This window comes from Cervus elaphus, chromosome 15 (assembly GCF_910594005.1).
Source record: "Cervus elaphus chromosome 15, mCerEla1.1, whole genome shotgun sequence".
NCBI lineage: Eukaryota > Metazoa > Chordata > Mammalia > Artiodactyla > Cervidae > Cervus > Cervus elaphus.
The window spans coordinates 67,770,772-67,784,073 of record NC_057829.1 but is presented as its reverse complement, the minus strand read 5'-3'; the positions used below and the strand labels follow the sequence as shown (position 1 = coordinate 67,784,073).

The 13,302-nt window shown below is 36.8% G+C and overlaps 1 protein-coding gene across 1 annotated transcript in view; it reads left to right on the top strand.

Moving 5' to 3' along the window:
• CFAP43 (cilia and flagella associated protein 43) overlaps positions 1-13,302 on the top strand; it is a 102,728-nt gene that overhangs the window by 60,693 nt on the left and 28,733 nt on the right. Inside the window, exons 14-19 of the mRNA XM_043925525.1 lie at positions 499-671; positions 1,830-1,979; positions 3,807-3,937; positions 5,524-5,671; positions 7,728-7,829; positions 8,566-8,643. Coding sequence (XP_043781460.1) covers positions 499-671; positions 1,830-1,979; positions 3,807-3,937; positions 5,524-5,671; positions 7,728-7,829; positions 8,566-8,643 — 782 coding nt within the window. The remainder of the gene's footprint in view (positions 1-498; positions 672-1,829; positions 1,980-3,806; positions 3,938-5,523; positions 5,672-7,727; positions 7,830-8,565; positions 8,644-13,302) is intronic.

Sequence of the window (13,302 nt, the reverse complement as noted above, 5' to 3'; positions counted from 1 at the left end):
CCACTCTTTTTTTGTAGCTTTAAATATACAGAGTCAAATTCATATACATTACTATGTAGTTACTGTCATTGATAAAATCATAAGAAAGCTTTCTGGATAAAAAGGTATATTAAAATAGACACTTTGTTTTAGATAACAAATATATCTGGGTAGCTATTTTGCAAATATTTAATTATAGAGTATAAGAAAGTAAAAAACCTCAAGGTACTTTATTCTTAATTAAGACTGTCTAGACCATCATGAGTTTCATCATGTCTCTACTTAACTGATAAAATTAACAAAAGTCTTATAAAAGATAATTTACCTACTGTTAGTCATTTAATACTGAAGTATTTCTAATGGAGCCACATTGTTTTCCAATCATTTTTATCCCATAATAGTCTCTACATTAACTGGGCATTTAATTTTTTATTTTGCTTTTCATAGTTGTCATAACAATTAAAAAAATAAAATCGATAAATAGTACAAATTATCTGTCTTCTTCCCCAAATATTACAGTTTCTGCAAGCTTTGCTGATGAACGAGGGAGGCTGAGAGATGAATTCATTCATAAGTTCGTGTATGAGACAGAGCACACTTTGTCCTCTGCGGTCTTGAACTTGCAAAGTAACCGAATATATGGCTTCTGTAATCAAGTGCCATACATCTGCAGCTATCTTCTTCCTAAAAAAGTATGCCAAAACTTAAGCATTCTGTCATTTTTCTTAGCACTCAAGATTGGTACATTGTATTCATTAGACATGATCCACGCTTTAACACTCTAGTCCAGTTAACAAATGTCTTTATTATAGTAAAATAACTTCTTTGAATTAGATATATTAGCATGATTTGTTAATTCATCATAAAATTTTAACACTTGAGCAACCTCATACTTGTGGTGCATGCATCATACTTGTCAGATAAACATGCAGATGACACAATATTCGTTTAGTGACTTTCAAAACTATTTTTTAAAAATCTATCATTAGAAAATCAATTCTACAGGGGTCAGGAGCTACAGCCTTGATGATTTTCAGTGGAACTTTATACTTGAGTCTTAAAGAAAGTTGCAAGCAAAATGCCTCTATATTTCTAGTATCCTTTCATCATACTCCTCAGACTTCTTCCATATTGCATCATTTCCTGCTACATACACTAACCCGGATTATATCACCCTTCTTTTTCTAAATCCTTCAGTCAAAAGCCTTCTCTCTCAGAGTAGCCAATATCAGCAAGGTCTGAAAAAGAGACATTCAAAGAAGGAAGGACTGGTTTATAGTAAGGAGGATTTAAGAAAAGCTTCCTGGTAGAAGTAATAGTTGAACTGGACTTTGAAGAATAGTTCAGATTTAGACATGAGAAATATTGTGTACAATCTTGGCAGAGAGGTGGGGTTCCTGAAGTAGGGAGGGAAGCCAGATTGGTGGGCATGGGATGGGGAAGAGCATTCCATATAAAAGTCACACACATGCAGAGGTTTGAAGGTGGGAATACATGAGAAATGGGGGGAGGGGGCGGTGATGGTGGTGGTGGAAATTGACTCATTTATTTTGACTTGAATATAGGAGTATTTGAAAAGGATTAGTGAAAAATCAAGATAGTCAGTTGTAGGCTGGGATTTTTAATGGTGGCTGATATACAGAGGAGACTTTTCTTAGTTGGCTGAAACAAACATTTATTTGCAATCAGAGATTAAAAAATGTGGTGCAAATATAGGTGTCCACTTTATCATGTATCAGTTTATTTCCAATGACAATGTTTTTGGATTTGAATCTGACTATATATGCATAACTGTAAGGTGCCACTCCCCTGATCTTTTCTATAATATGGTCATTTTCTTTGATTGGCAGGAACATAGTGGTGTTTACATTCTTAAGCCATACCAAAAAATACAAAGCAAACAATATGGACCTGGAATGCTCTCTCTGTCTCCACATGGATTGTGGCTCATAACAATAGCTAAATGTGGAATTCTGTGCATCCGAGATATTCATACTTTGGTAAACTCCTTTTTTTCCCCCCAATCATGGGATTTCCATCTTGATCTCATACAAGGAACAAAAGCTCTTAGGAAAGGAATTGGAACTGTTAAGTAAATTGACTCATAACTTATTTACCACTGATGGTGTTATTGACTTCAGCATTAGCTGTATTTATGTGCCAAGGTTTGAGCCTCTAAGGGAGGAAGTGCAGGCCACTAGACTGAGACCTGCGAAGAAGGAACATGGGGCAGTAGGTGAGCTCCAGTCCATCTCCATCACCACTTATTGTGTGGCAAGAAAATTCACTGAACTGCTTATTCTCACCCTGTGAGATTTTGGTAAGAGCCAAGGAGAGGGTATATGCAAAACTTCTTCGGAAACAGTGAATTGCTGTGCAAATCTAGGATGATTGCTGCTAGCTCCCTGGCCTGGAGGGCCTCTAACCTGGTTGCTGCCACCCTCCCCCACCCCAAGCCTGAGTTCTTCCTGTGATGCTGAAAGAATACACAAGGGTGTGGCCCTTAACTGAGTCCTCCCCCATCACTTGCAGACTTCAGTGTCACCAGTCCTACTACCATTTCTGATTTCCATTGTTCTCAGATCTCTGATTAAATGAAAATAGTTTCTTCTCCCCAAGTGGAAGATCCTTTTCTAGGTTTTGAGATCAAGTTGTACTGGTTATCAGTACAATTTAATTGTTTCATATTATATAGGGAAAGATCTTAAATATCTTACAAATAATTTTTAAATGAACAGTTTGCAAACCAGTACATTTTCTCTTATTCAAATGATTTGTAAATGTATGCTACAACTGATAGTGGCATGACAGTAAGATGTCAGAGTTTTTCTGGATGATTCTGTGCAATGTGCCTCATATGGGAGGTTATTCATGGCAGTACTGCTTGTAAAAACAACCTAATATCCATCAACAGAGGACTGGATAAATAAATAATCATGCATAAACAGTGCATAAATAAAGTATGGAATATTATGCTGTAATACAGCATGAGGAAATCTTTATGCAACAATATGGAAAGAATCCCAAGACATATTATTATAATAAGTAGGAAAGGCAAAGTGTGTAATACACATATTATGTTATACTTCATATTAAAAATTGTTTGTATAAAAAATTATTTACATACGTTAAAATCCTCTGAAAAGATATTTAAGATATGATTGTATTGATTGCCTTTGGGAGGTATTGGGGAAGGGGAAGGAAGGAGATTTCACTGCATACTCTTTTATAGTTTTTTTTAAATTTTGAAACATTTGAATGTATTCCCTATTCAAAAATTTTTAAAAATTGTAAAACTATCATGGTTGATAACTAGTGTGACAAAGAAATCTGTTTCTGATCAAATAATTTAAACTATTGTACTGTGTACCAACTAATGATGTGCTTGGGTTCTAATTAAACTGGTTTAATTGGCCTCCTCCATCATTTTCACTCATTGCCCATCGCCTCCTCTCATCACACTCAGCCTCTTTTGCACATAAAGGGGACTTGCTTAATCCTTGAAGACATCTGAATTTGCCTGCACTGTCCATTCTCAGCAAGCCTATTCTCCTTTCCATATCTGATTTTCCTATTGGTGACAATAATTCCTCCTTTTCCATATTACCTAGAAGGGAGAACAAATCAATACTGATGAATGTATTTTGTATTAGTAATTTTCAGTTCCATGTATTACTAAGAGACTACTCCATACCAACTAAAATGCTGTGAACAAATAGGAAAAGGTTTATCCATAAGCAAAAGTGCATGTTAGAACCCCCTTAGAAAAAAGCCCTGTGGTAGAGCTGCATTTGTAATTTCTGCACTTTGTTCCTAAAACTATTAAGGAAACATTTACTCGGTGTCGGAGTCATTCTCACCAGGGGCACGGGATTCAGTCGGTGAGAATTTCAATGGATGGACAAAGCATTCTGGTGAATGGGAGAGATGACGGCACACTAGTTAACCTAAGATGGAGGTGAGTACAGGTCGCAGTAAGCAACCTCACGTGATACGGTGTTTTAAAATACAGGTGTTCTTCTTTAGTTAATAGCAGGGCCAACGTAACTGGAGACAGCTGCCACTGAAACAACTGTTGTACTAATGATCCCAAGAGGGGGGAAGATGCCATGCTATGCGAGGGCCACATAGGGAGGCAGCAGGGAGGGTTAGGAGGGGGCAGGGAAAACTTGGACAAGAGCCTTCACTTTGGTTTCCGTGGCGAGGAGCAGCCAGGCTTAGGATTGGCTAATCTGGATAACTTCGGTGGGTTCTGGGCCCTAGGAGCTGCTGCTAGTTGTCCAATACTTGACCCAGGTGTTACTAGGAGAGGAAAATAGTGGCCCCACGTTTGAAAGACCAATAGAGGATTTGCTTGGGGGGGTGGGCCTGTGGGTCTGCATTTGAAAGGTGAACTCCAGGTAAGTTGTTTACTATCTCTATGACTTGCTGGTCCTGGAAGGGACAAGACCCCAGATGTCAAAGCATCAAAATACAAAAAATAAAAAGACACAGTTAAGACCTATGAAGTGATCGGTCCTCCTTATCATAACATCTGTTGGAAGAACAAAAGGAATGAGGACAACTCTGAACGGTAGATCATTTTTAAAAGTCCTATTTATCCCTAAAAAACCTGACATAGGTATGTGCATTTCTGTACATGTGTACAGACTTACTTTCCTAATTAGACTTTGCTTTCCTAATTAGACAATATTAAATTAATTTAGACTTTGCTTAGACTAAAACTAAAATTCTAAATAAACAAATAATTGCCAGGCATACAGATGATGGCCAGGGCATAGAGATCATGCAGGTAATGCCCTGGACTTGAAATGTCACTTTATTTGATCTGCCAATGGACGCCTCTTATCAATGTGCAATTTGTTTCCACAAAAATACTATTTCATAGTGCTTCCTGTAAGCAAAACAGTAATAAAACTCACTTAGGCACCTGACAACCCCTCTAAATCATCTACAAACATGTTATTCAAGGTGGAATCTGCAGCACCTGTGAGCTTGTTAGAAATGCGTGTTCTTGGGCCTCATCGAACTTTTTGAGTCAGAAACTTTATGGGTGGGGCCCAGGAATCTGTTTTAACAAGCCCTCCAGGCCATGCTGATATGCCTGAAGTTTGAGATGCTCTGGGGTACTGAGTGAAGTAATACTTCAGTGTGGGGCAGGGACTATGAGGACTGCACAGGGTAGTGTGATTATATACAGAGTGAAGCAGCACAGCACCCAGTATGTTCTGAAGGTTCAGCCAGAGCAGTAACTCTTCTGTGCAGTGGCCAGGCTGGATGAGTAGAGAGGACCTGTAGGGTAAGGGATGGGGTCAGCCTGGGGAGAGATGACCCCAGGGAGATCAAGAAGCTTGTTGTGTCCTGGAGCCCATGAGAGTGCTGTCCTCTAAGAAGCAGAGTCCTAACAGCTTCAGGGCACTGTGGAGAATTGACCACATGTATCTTTGTGTAGAAATGGATAGGTACCTGCAAATAACACTGCTAAATGTGTCTTTTTCAAATTGTCATGTTATAGCCTATGTGTTTTCCTTTTTATCAATATAGGCGGTTTGGAGGAGCCTTAGCCAATGATATTCTTGAATATAGTCAGCAACTTACAACTTACCTGAAGACCATCATGGATGAGGAGAATGATTATTTAAGTATACCAAGAAGAGAATCCTTGGATTTGGAATCACAATCTGAACATGCAGTTGAGTTTCAATATAGTTTTCTTTCTCCTTCCTTCCTCCCTCTGTCCTTTCCTTCCTTCCTTCCTAAATTGATATGTTTTCAGGTTATAGTTTTCTTTTAGCAGATATTTTACTAGTATTCCTCTTTATCCAGATATCCCATGATTTTCAAAAACAGCATGCACTACATTTAAGAGAAAAATATTCTACGTTTTCTCAAAGCAATCACAAATATTACATTTCAGACCTTATTTAAAGCCATAGTACAAGGTCTATCTTGAAAAAGAAATCTATTACAATTCTGGTGCATGTTCAAACTAGTCTCTCTGTACTTTTGTATCATGTGCATTATTTAGAATGTGTCTACCCAGAGGACATTTATTCACCCAGTCATTTAATAAATGTTTACTGAGGGCCTACAGAGTGCTAAGCTATGGTGATATAGCCATAAACAGTTGGGAAATTTTCTGCTTTTGTGGAGCCTACAATCCAGCTGGGGGTTGGGGGTGAGCAGAGAAAGATAAATAAATAATCAAATACATAAGAAAAATTAGATAGTAACAAGATCTATTTACTGAATAAAAAGGGGTTGGTGTGATAGTGTTGGCTGGAATAGCCCCTCCAAGGAGAAGGTCTGTGACTTGACTTTAAAAAAAAGTATGGATGTGTGGGGGAGGGGCAAGTACTCAGGGTAGAGGGAGAAAGAGCTTAGTACATTTGAAGACCTAATATAAAAAAGACCTGTGCAGTTGAAGTGAGCAAGGGAGAGTGGTAGGAGATGAAATCCTTGAGATGGGAAAAAGAACAGGCAAAGAAGGGCTTTGTAAACCAGGTAGCATTTGGACATAGTTTGACATGTAGTGAGAACCTATTAAAGTGTTCTGAGCAAAGGATTTACAGGGTCTTACATTTTTCTAAATGATTGCTTCTGCTGTGTGGAATATGATTCCACCTGTTTTGATGGGCAGCAGATAGGCACAAGTGTGGAAGCAGACAGAGCAGGGAGTTAGAAGGCTCAGGTAACAGCAATAGAGGTGGAAGAGTGTTGTGGAGAAGGGGCAGATTCCAGGCAGGTTGTGGAGGTAGAGGTGACAGAACTTCTGATGAGTTGGACCTAGAGGGAAAGGGAAAGAAGGGACTCAAGGATGACACCTAGATCTTTTACTTGAAGGTACCACTCACGGAGAAGGGAGAGACTATGGTTGGGGAGCCACTGTAGGGAGAAAGAAGAAAATCCAAAATCAGTTCCCCAGACTGAGCATGAGAACACTGTTAGAACATGGTTAGCGTGAGAGCACATCCCAGTGAGGTACCCAGTAGACCACTGTACAGATGTTCCGGGGAGAGTCCAGGATGCGAGGTGTTGATCTGAGAGTCGAGGGCATATGAATGGAATTTAAAGCCATAAAACTAGATAAGATCATCATGGAAGAGTGGATGGTGAGAAATACAAGGGGGACTAAGATAGAGCAACTTCTGGAGACCAGGAGAAGAGTTCAGGGAGGCAAAGGAGATTGAGAAGAACCAGTGCGGAGCAGCCAGTGAGGAGAACCAACAGTCACAACATCCCAAACTCTCTCAAGACTTTTTGCTGCAAAGGGGAGCACAGAAACAGGGTGGCAGCTAAAAGGGAATGTGGTGGTCAGTGAAGAGTAGCTTTCCTGGGACAGGAGGTTCCAGAGCGTATTTAGATACTGTTGGGAAAGAGTCAGTAGAAGGCAGAAGTGGATGATACAGAAGGGTGATGCAGAGGCCTCGAGAAGGAAGAATAGATTAAGATCCTAAGCACAAATGGTAGGGCAGGCCCTAACAGGCCATATCTTCTGGTCTACAGGAACAGGAAGAAGGCCAAGAGTGATTTGGTGATCACTGTTGCTTTCTCAATAAGAAGCATGGCTGATATAAGGACAGATTGGAAGGAATAAACTTAAGCATTACATCTTGAGCAGGCAAAATGCTTATTAGCATTTTTTTTTAAATGCAACAAGTGCAGAGGGATTCAAGCAATGAAATGAAGTAGGGTATGAGGAGAACTTGATGAATTTTTAATTTAAGAAATATTCGTCTTCTTCTAAGGTAAATGAGAATATGCAGTTAACCATTGACTCATCACAAGAGGAATTAGTCAAAGTTGATCATACAGAAGAAATTCCATGGATACAACAGAAAAGCCAAGAGGTATTCATCAAACATAAAAGAGGTTTGAAATAATGCTCTGTAGGTGTGTCAGGTAGGTTTGTTTCCTATGAAAACCCATTGGAAAGTTAGAAAGTAGAGATACTGCTTGGCAGAGCATTGCATTGTGTAAGTGTAACTTTCCTGAAAGTAAGCAAGCACACCAAACACAGCTCAGTCTTTTTAGATGAAGTTATGTGAGCTTTAAGCACTGTACCTAGGCTAATGTGAAACCGAAGAAAAGTGTCCAGGTGTGCCAAAGCGAAGAATCAGCTGTGGCACCTCACATTGCAGTACATTTGAGAGGATGCTGCAAGGTTGGCTTACATGAAAGAGGTGGATCAGGAACAGGAGAAGAAACGCCGCGGCTTCAGAGGTGCAGAAAGCTGACACAGGTGGCAGCCGTGTCTGGATCTAGTCTGCTCTCGCTCAATAACCAAGGAAATAGCAGACTAGTTTTCCTTTATCAACTATTCTGTTTGACTTTTCACTATTTTCGTACTGTTGGCCTTATCACTGACCTCAGTTCCAAGTTGCTTTAGCGGTCATGTACATAGCAACAGTTCAGACTTAAGCAAAGTATTGCAGTGGTATTGTTACTACTTCATGTACACTTTATATTATTAGTCTCTAATTTTTTTCCTTATTTTTCTAGAGAAGGGCTATCTGTGTATCTATATACATACACATGTATCTCTGATCTCTTACTTATCTAAATGATATACTTGTTCCATTCCAGGCCATCAAAAAGGAGGTTAAATTGTTTTCCAACAAAAGGAGAGAGATAAAAAGAGGAATCAAAGCACTCGCTAAAACTGTAAGTGTTGTGATATCACAGCTAAGCTCTGATGACAAACTCCAAAACATAATGGCATAAGGATGCAAAGTTTCTTTCTTTGCCTATATAATGGTTCTAGGTGGGTGTTCAGGTCAGTGGTTACTCTGTTCCATGCAGTTATTCAGAGACCCAGGCTGACAGAGACTCTGCTATTTCTAGCACATGGCTTCTCAGGTTGCCTTGCTTGATTTCATCCGACTCAACTGGAAGGGGGAAAGAGCATGGAGGCATGCACTGGGCCAATCTAGAGGTGGCCCTTATTGTTAGATTGAACCACAGAGATTGCTATTTTATATGGTTCAGCCAAATATACTCCAAATATTTTTCGTTTTGTCTAAGGCATAGATCTAACTTAAAAAAAAAAAAAAACATTGCATTTCACCAATTCATTTTATGAATATGGCCATCCTTTTCCTGCTGATTTGCAGTGCCTCCCCAGAGTCCCATGATTATGGAATTGTTTCTAGATAGTCTGTATTCTGAAATTGAGCATTGATCTTTTCCTTAGCCGATTCCAAACTATTTTGATTGCTATAGATTTATAAAATGTGGTTATATCTTGAAAGTAATTCTCCTTTTGCTCTTCATTTTCAGAAAATGTTGGCCTCTTTATGCACACTTTTTTGTTTGAATTTTAAAATCACCTTGTCAAGCTCTGTAAAAAACTCTGATTTATTTTGAGAATAACTGCTTACAGTTTGAATCGGAGAAGAATTTCTTTGCCATCTCTGAAATTTTATACATATGTTTATATATATATTAAGATTTACATTATAAATGTTGTAAATCTTTTATATAATATATAACATACCAATAAGTATATATATAATTTCAAATTTTTAATGAGTTCTTTAGTGAAGTTTCATAGTCTAAAAGTGACTTTGTGTATGTTTCTTATTAGATCCATTGTGGGTGGAATATTTTCTATTACATTTTCTAACTGGATACTACTGGATATGAATGTTACTAATTTTGTATATGACCACTTTTCTGAATTCTCTTTTTAGTTCTATTGCTTTGTCAGTTGAATCTCTTGGATTGTGTAAGTGGACTATCAATATCTCCTGAAAATCACGTGTCTCTTATCAATCTTTATATTATTTTATTTCTTTTTCTTATCTTATGGTAAGGCCTTCTAATGTAATAGTGGTCAGAACATGCTTGTCTACTAACATTAATGGGGACATTTCTAACTTTTACGTGCAATGCTTGCTATTTTTCTGTTAGATATCCTTTTACAAATTAAAAGGAATCCCTTCCTATACCTGTTTTATAGGAGTTTTTATTGTTAATTTTATTGTGGAATTTATCAGATGTTTTGTATTCTTTGTATTCCTCAGATAGACTTTGGTCATTTTAAGTAGTACACCAGATTCAACTTGCTAATGTTTTATTAGTATTTTGTATTTCTAGTCATAAATAATATTGGTCTATTTTTCATATACTTTCTTGGGCTAATTATGATATTGGAGTTAGAACAGCATAAAATCATCAAGTGATGATGCTCCCCTCCCCCACATACATGTAAAACTATCTGGGTCTGATGTCTGTTGCAGAGTTGATTCTTTCCTATTGTTTCAAGTTCTTCTATGGTTATCAGTCTTACCAGGTTTTCTATTTCTTTTCAGGTATAGATTTGATAAATTATATTTTCCTAGAAAACTGTTTGTCTAAATGTATAATATAAAATTATGTAATATTCTACTTTTTAAGTCTCTTCTGATTTTTGAGTTATAGTTCTATTTTATTCCTAATGCTGTATGTTTGTGACTTTTATCTTTTTTCTTGATCACCCCATCCAACAGAATTTCTATTTTATTAGCATTTCCAAAGAATCAGGTATGGTTTTATTGATTTGATTCTGTTATTTTGAGATAACATTATACTTGATGTTATACCTATACATTTTGTAAATTTAGGATTTGATCAATTTAGAATTTTATTCATTCTTCTTTGCTTCATTCAGTTTTATTTTTCCTCTTTTACTTTGTTTGGTTGGAAATGTGGTTTATTTCCTAGTTTTTTCCACTATATTATGCATATGACCATAAATATTCCACTGTGTACCACTTTGACTACATTGCATTGATTTTGATATACAACTTTCTCATTATTGCTTAGTTGTAAACATTTCTAATTCCATTTTGAACATATCAACCAAAGGGTGTTCTACAAGAATGTATGTATTTTTCTGTTTTTTATTTCCAGATTGTTTTGTCTTTTATTTACTTATAGATTGTTTTGCATATCTTTCTGTTGCTAACTTTGAACTTAATTTCAGTATGCTTAGTAAATAAAGCTTGTTGAGATTATCTCTGTGACCTTGTACCTGGTCACTTTTTGTGAGTGTTTCATGTGTTAGTAAAGAATATTTTGTTTTCTGGGTTTTGGGGGCAAGGTGGGTAAAATGTTCTTTAAATTCCTATTAGATCAATCTAATGGTGTTAGTTAAGTTTATGTTTTTGCTATTTAAACTGATTTCTAGGATGTGATAAGCAGTTTGTCAATTTATCCTTATATTTCTATCATATTTACATTAGATGAAAAAACGTGCATGACAGATTGCCTTGATAGATTGCTCCTTTTATCCTTGTGAAATATTTATCTTTGTCTCTTTGGATGTTTTTAACTGTAAACTTTGATTTTTATATTAATATTTTTGCTCTGTTTCCTTGTATTAGCTCTTATTTACATATCTTTTTCAATTGCTTTATTTCCAACTTTATTCTGTCCTCTAATTAGTGTAGAGCTGGACTACTTTCTTTAAATCCTAGCTAAGAGTTTTAATGGGTGAGTTTAGCCACATTTACATTGATATGTTATGATATGATAAACATTGATATGTTTAAATTTAATCCCTGCCACTTTACTTTGGGTTTTCTGTTAATTTCCAAGTTTTTTTCTTTCTCCCTCTTCCCTATCTGTTTGGATTGCTTGTGCATTTTTTGTTATTATTGTTCTTTTCTTTCTTTCTTCTTTTTCTTCCTTTTTTTTACCGTTTTGGGACTATTCTATTTTTTTCATAATTTTTTCATAATTCTATTTTTTTTTCAATTCTATGGAACTTCTCTGGTGGTCTAGTGGTTAAAGACTCCTCACTTCCAATGCAGAGGACAAGGGTTCAATCCCTGGTTGGGGAACTAAGAGCCCACATGCTGCATTGTGTGGCAAAAAAAAAAAAATCAAATCCTAGCCCACGTGCTTGACTTACTATTTTTTTTTAACATTACCTGGTGCCTTCCTGCTCAGTGGTATAGAGCATAGAGGCATTGACATTGCCTAGAATCTCAACCGCATCCCAGATATCCTGAATAAGAATCTGCTATTTTGACACAATCCCCAGGTGATTCACAGGCACATGAAGTTGGAGAAACTCTGGTCTAGTGTGTGTCATACTATGTGCATGCTCAGTCATTGCAGTCGTGTCCAGCTCTTTGTGACCCTATGAACTGTAGCCCGCCAGGCTCCTCTGACCATGGGATTCTCCATGCAAGAATACTGGAGTGGATTGCCATGCCATCCTCCAATAAAATCTATGTCTCTTACATCTCCTGCATTGGCAGGCGGGTCCTTTACCACTGGCTCCACCCGGGAAGCCCATGTCATATCGTATCTACCCTCTAGATTAGAGTCCAGTGTGCTTACTTTTTTCTTACTTTTTACTTTCTCATCTCCTTCTGCTTCTCCCACTTTGTCTCACTGGTATCAGTTAGAATTATAGTTTAAATTGGTATTTTTTTAACTCTTAAAAATGTGTAAATCTTATTTAGACTTAGTAAGAATTTCCTCTGACTTCAGTTTATCCTTAATAATCCTTTCAGAGGGGTAGGTATTAGTGAACTTTCTGGGTCCCTGAATTTTTACAAATAACTCTATTTTGACCTCACACTTGAATGATGGTTTGTTGACTATAGAATTAGAGATTCAAGGTTTTTCTTCCACTTAAAACTTTGATCCAAAGCTATTGATCCGTTGTATTCTTGAATTCAGTGTCACTGATATGGGTTCTTCTCTTGGTCTTATTCTTCTATTTTTGTGATATTCTTTTCCTCTTTGGAAATGTTTAGGATTTGTTTCTTGTTTCTGTACAATCTGTTTCTAGCCCTGGGTTATTTGTTAAATCTTGAGTTTTCATGCTTTATTGTGTCTTTAAAAAATTCTCCCTATGGTTTCTTTAAACACTGTGGCCCTAGTTCTCTTATTCTCTTCTTCTTAAAGTCATATTAGTAACAGGTACTTCTAGATATGTCACGCACATTTATTGGTTTTCCTTTTACACTTTCATCTTTTTATCCTTTGTTACACACAGGGAGGATTCTTAGCTGACTTTTACCGATCAGTATCTTCAACTGTGTCTATTTCACTATTCAGTCCATCTATTGAATTTTCTGTTTGTTTTGAAGATTAAACTTTTAAGTTCTATGACCTATTAATTATTTTGATGATACAATATTTTGCATCCCTAGTTACTGTGAAATTCTATTCTTCTTGCTTGATTAACTCTGCATGACAAGTTTTCTGCTTATTAAATGTATTGTCTCTCTTCAGTGGTCTTGTTGTCCCCCAAATATTTGGAGATCTATTTTTTTTATTATTGCATGCTCATCTTTATAATTGAAATTCCCTGTTATAATTTCA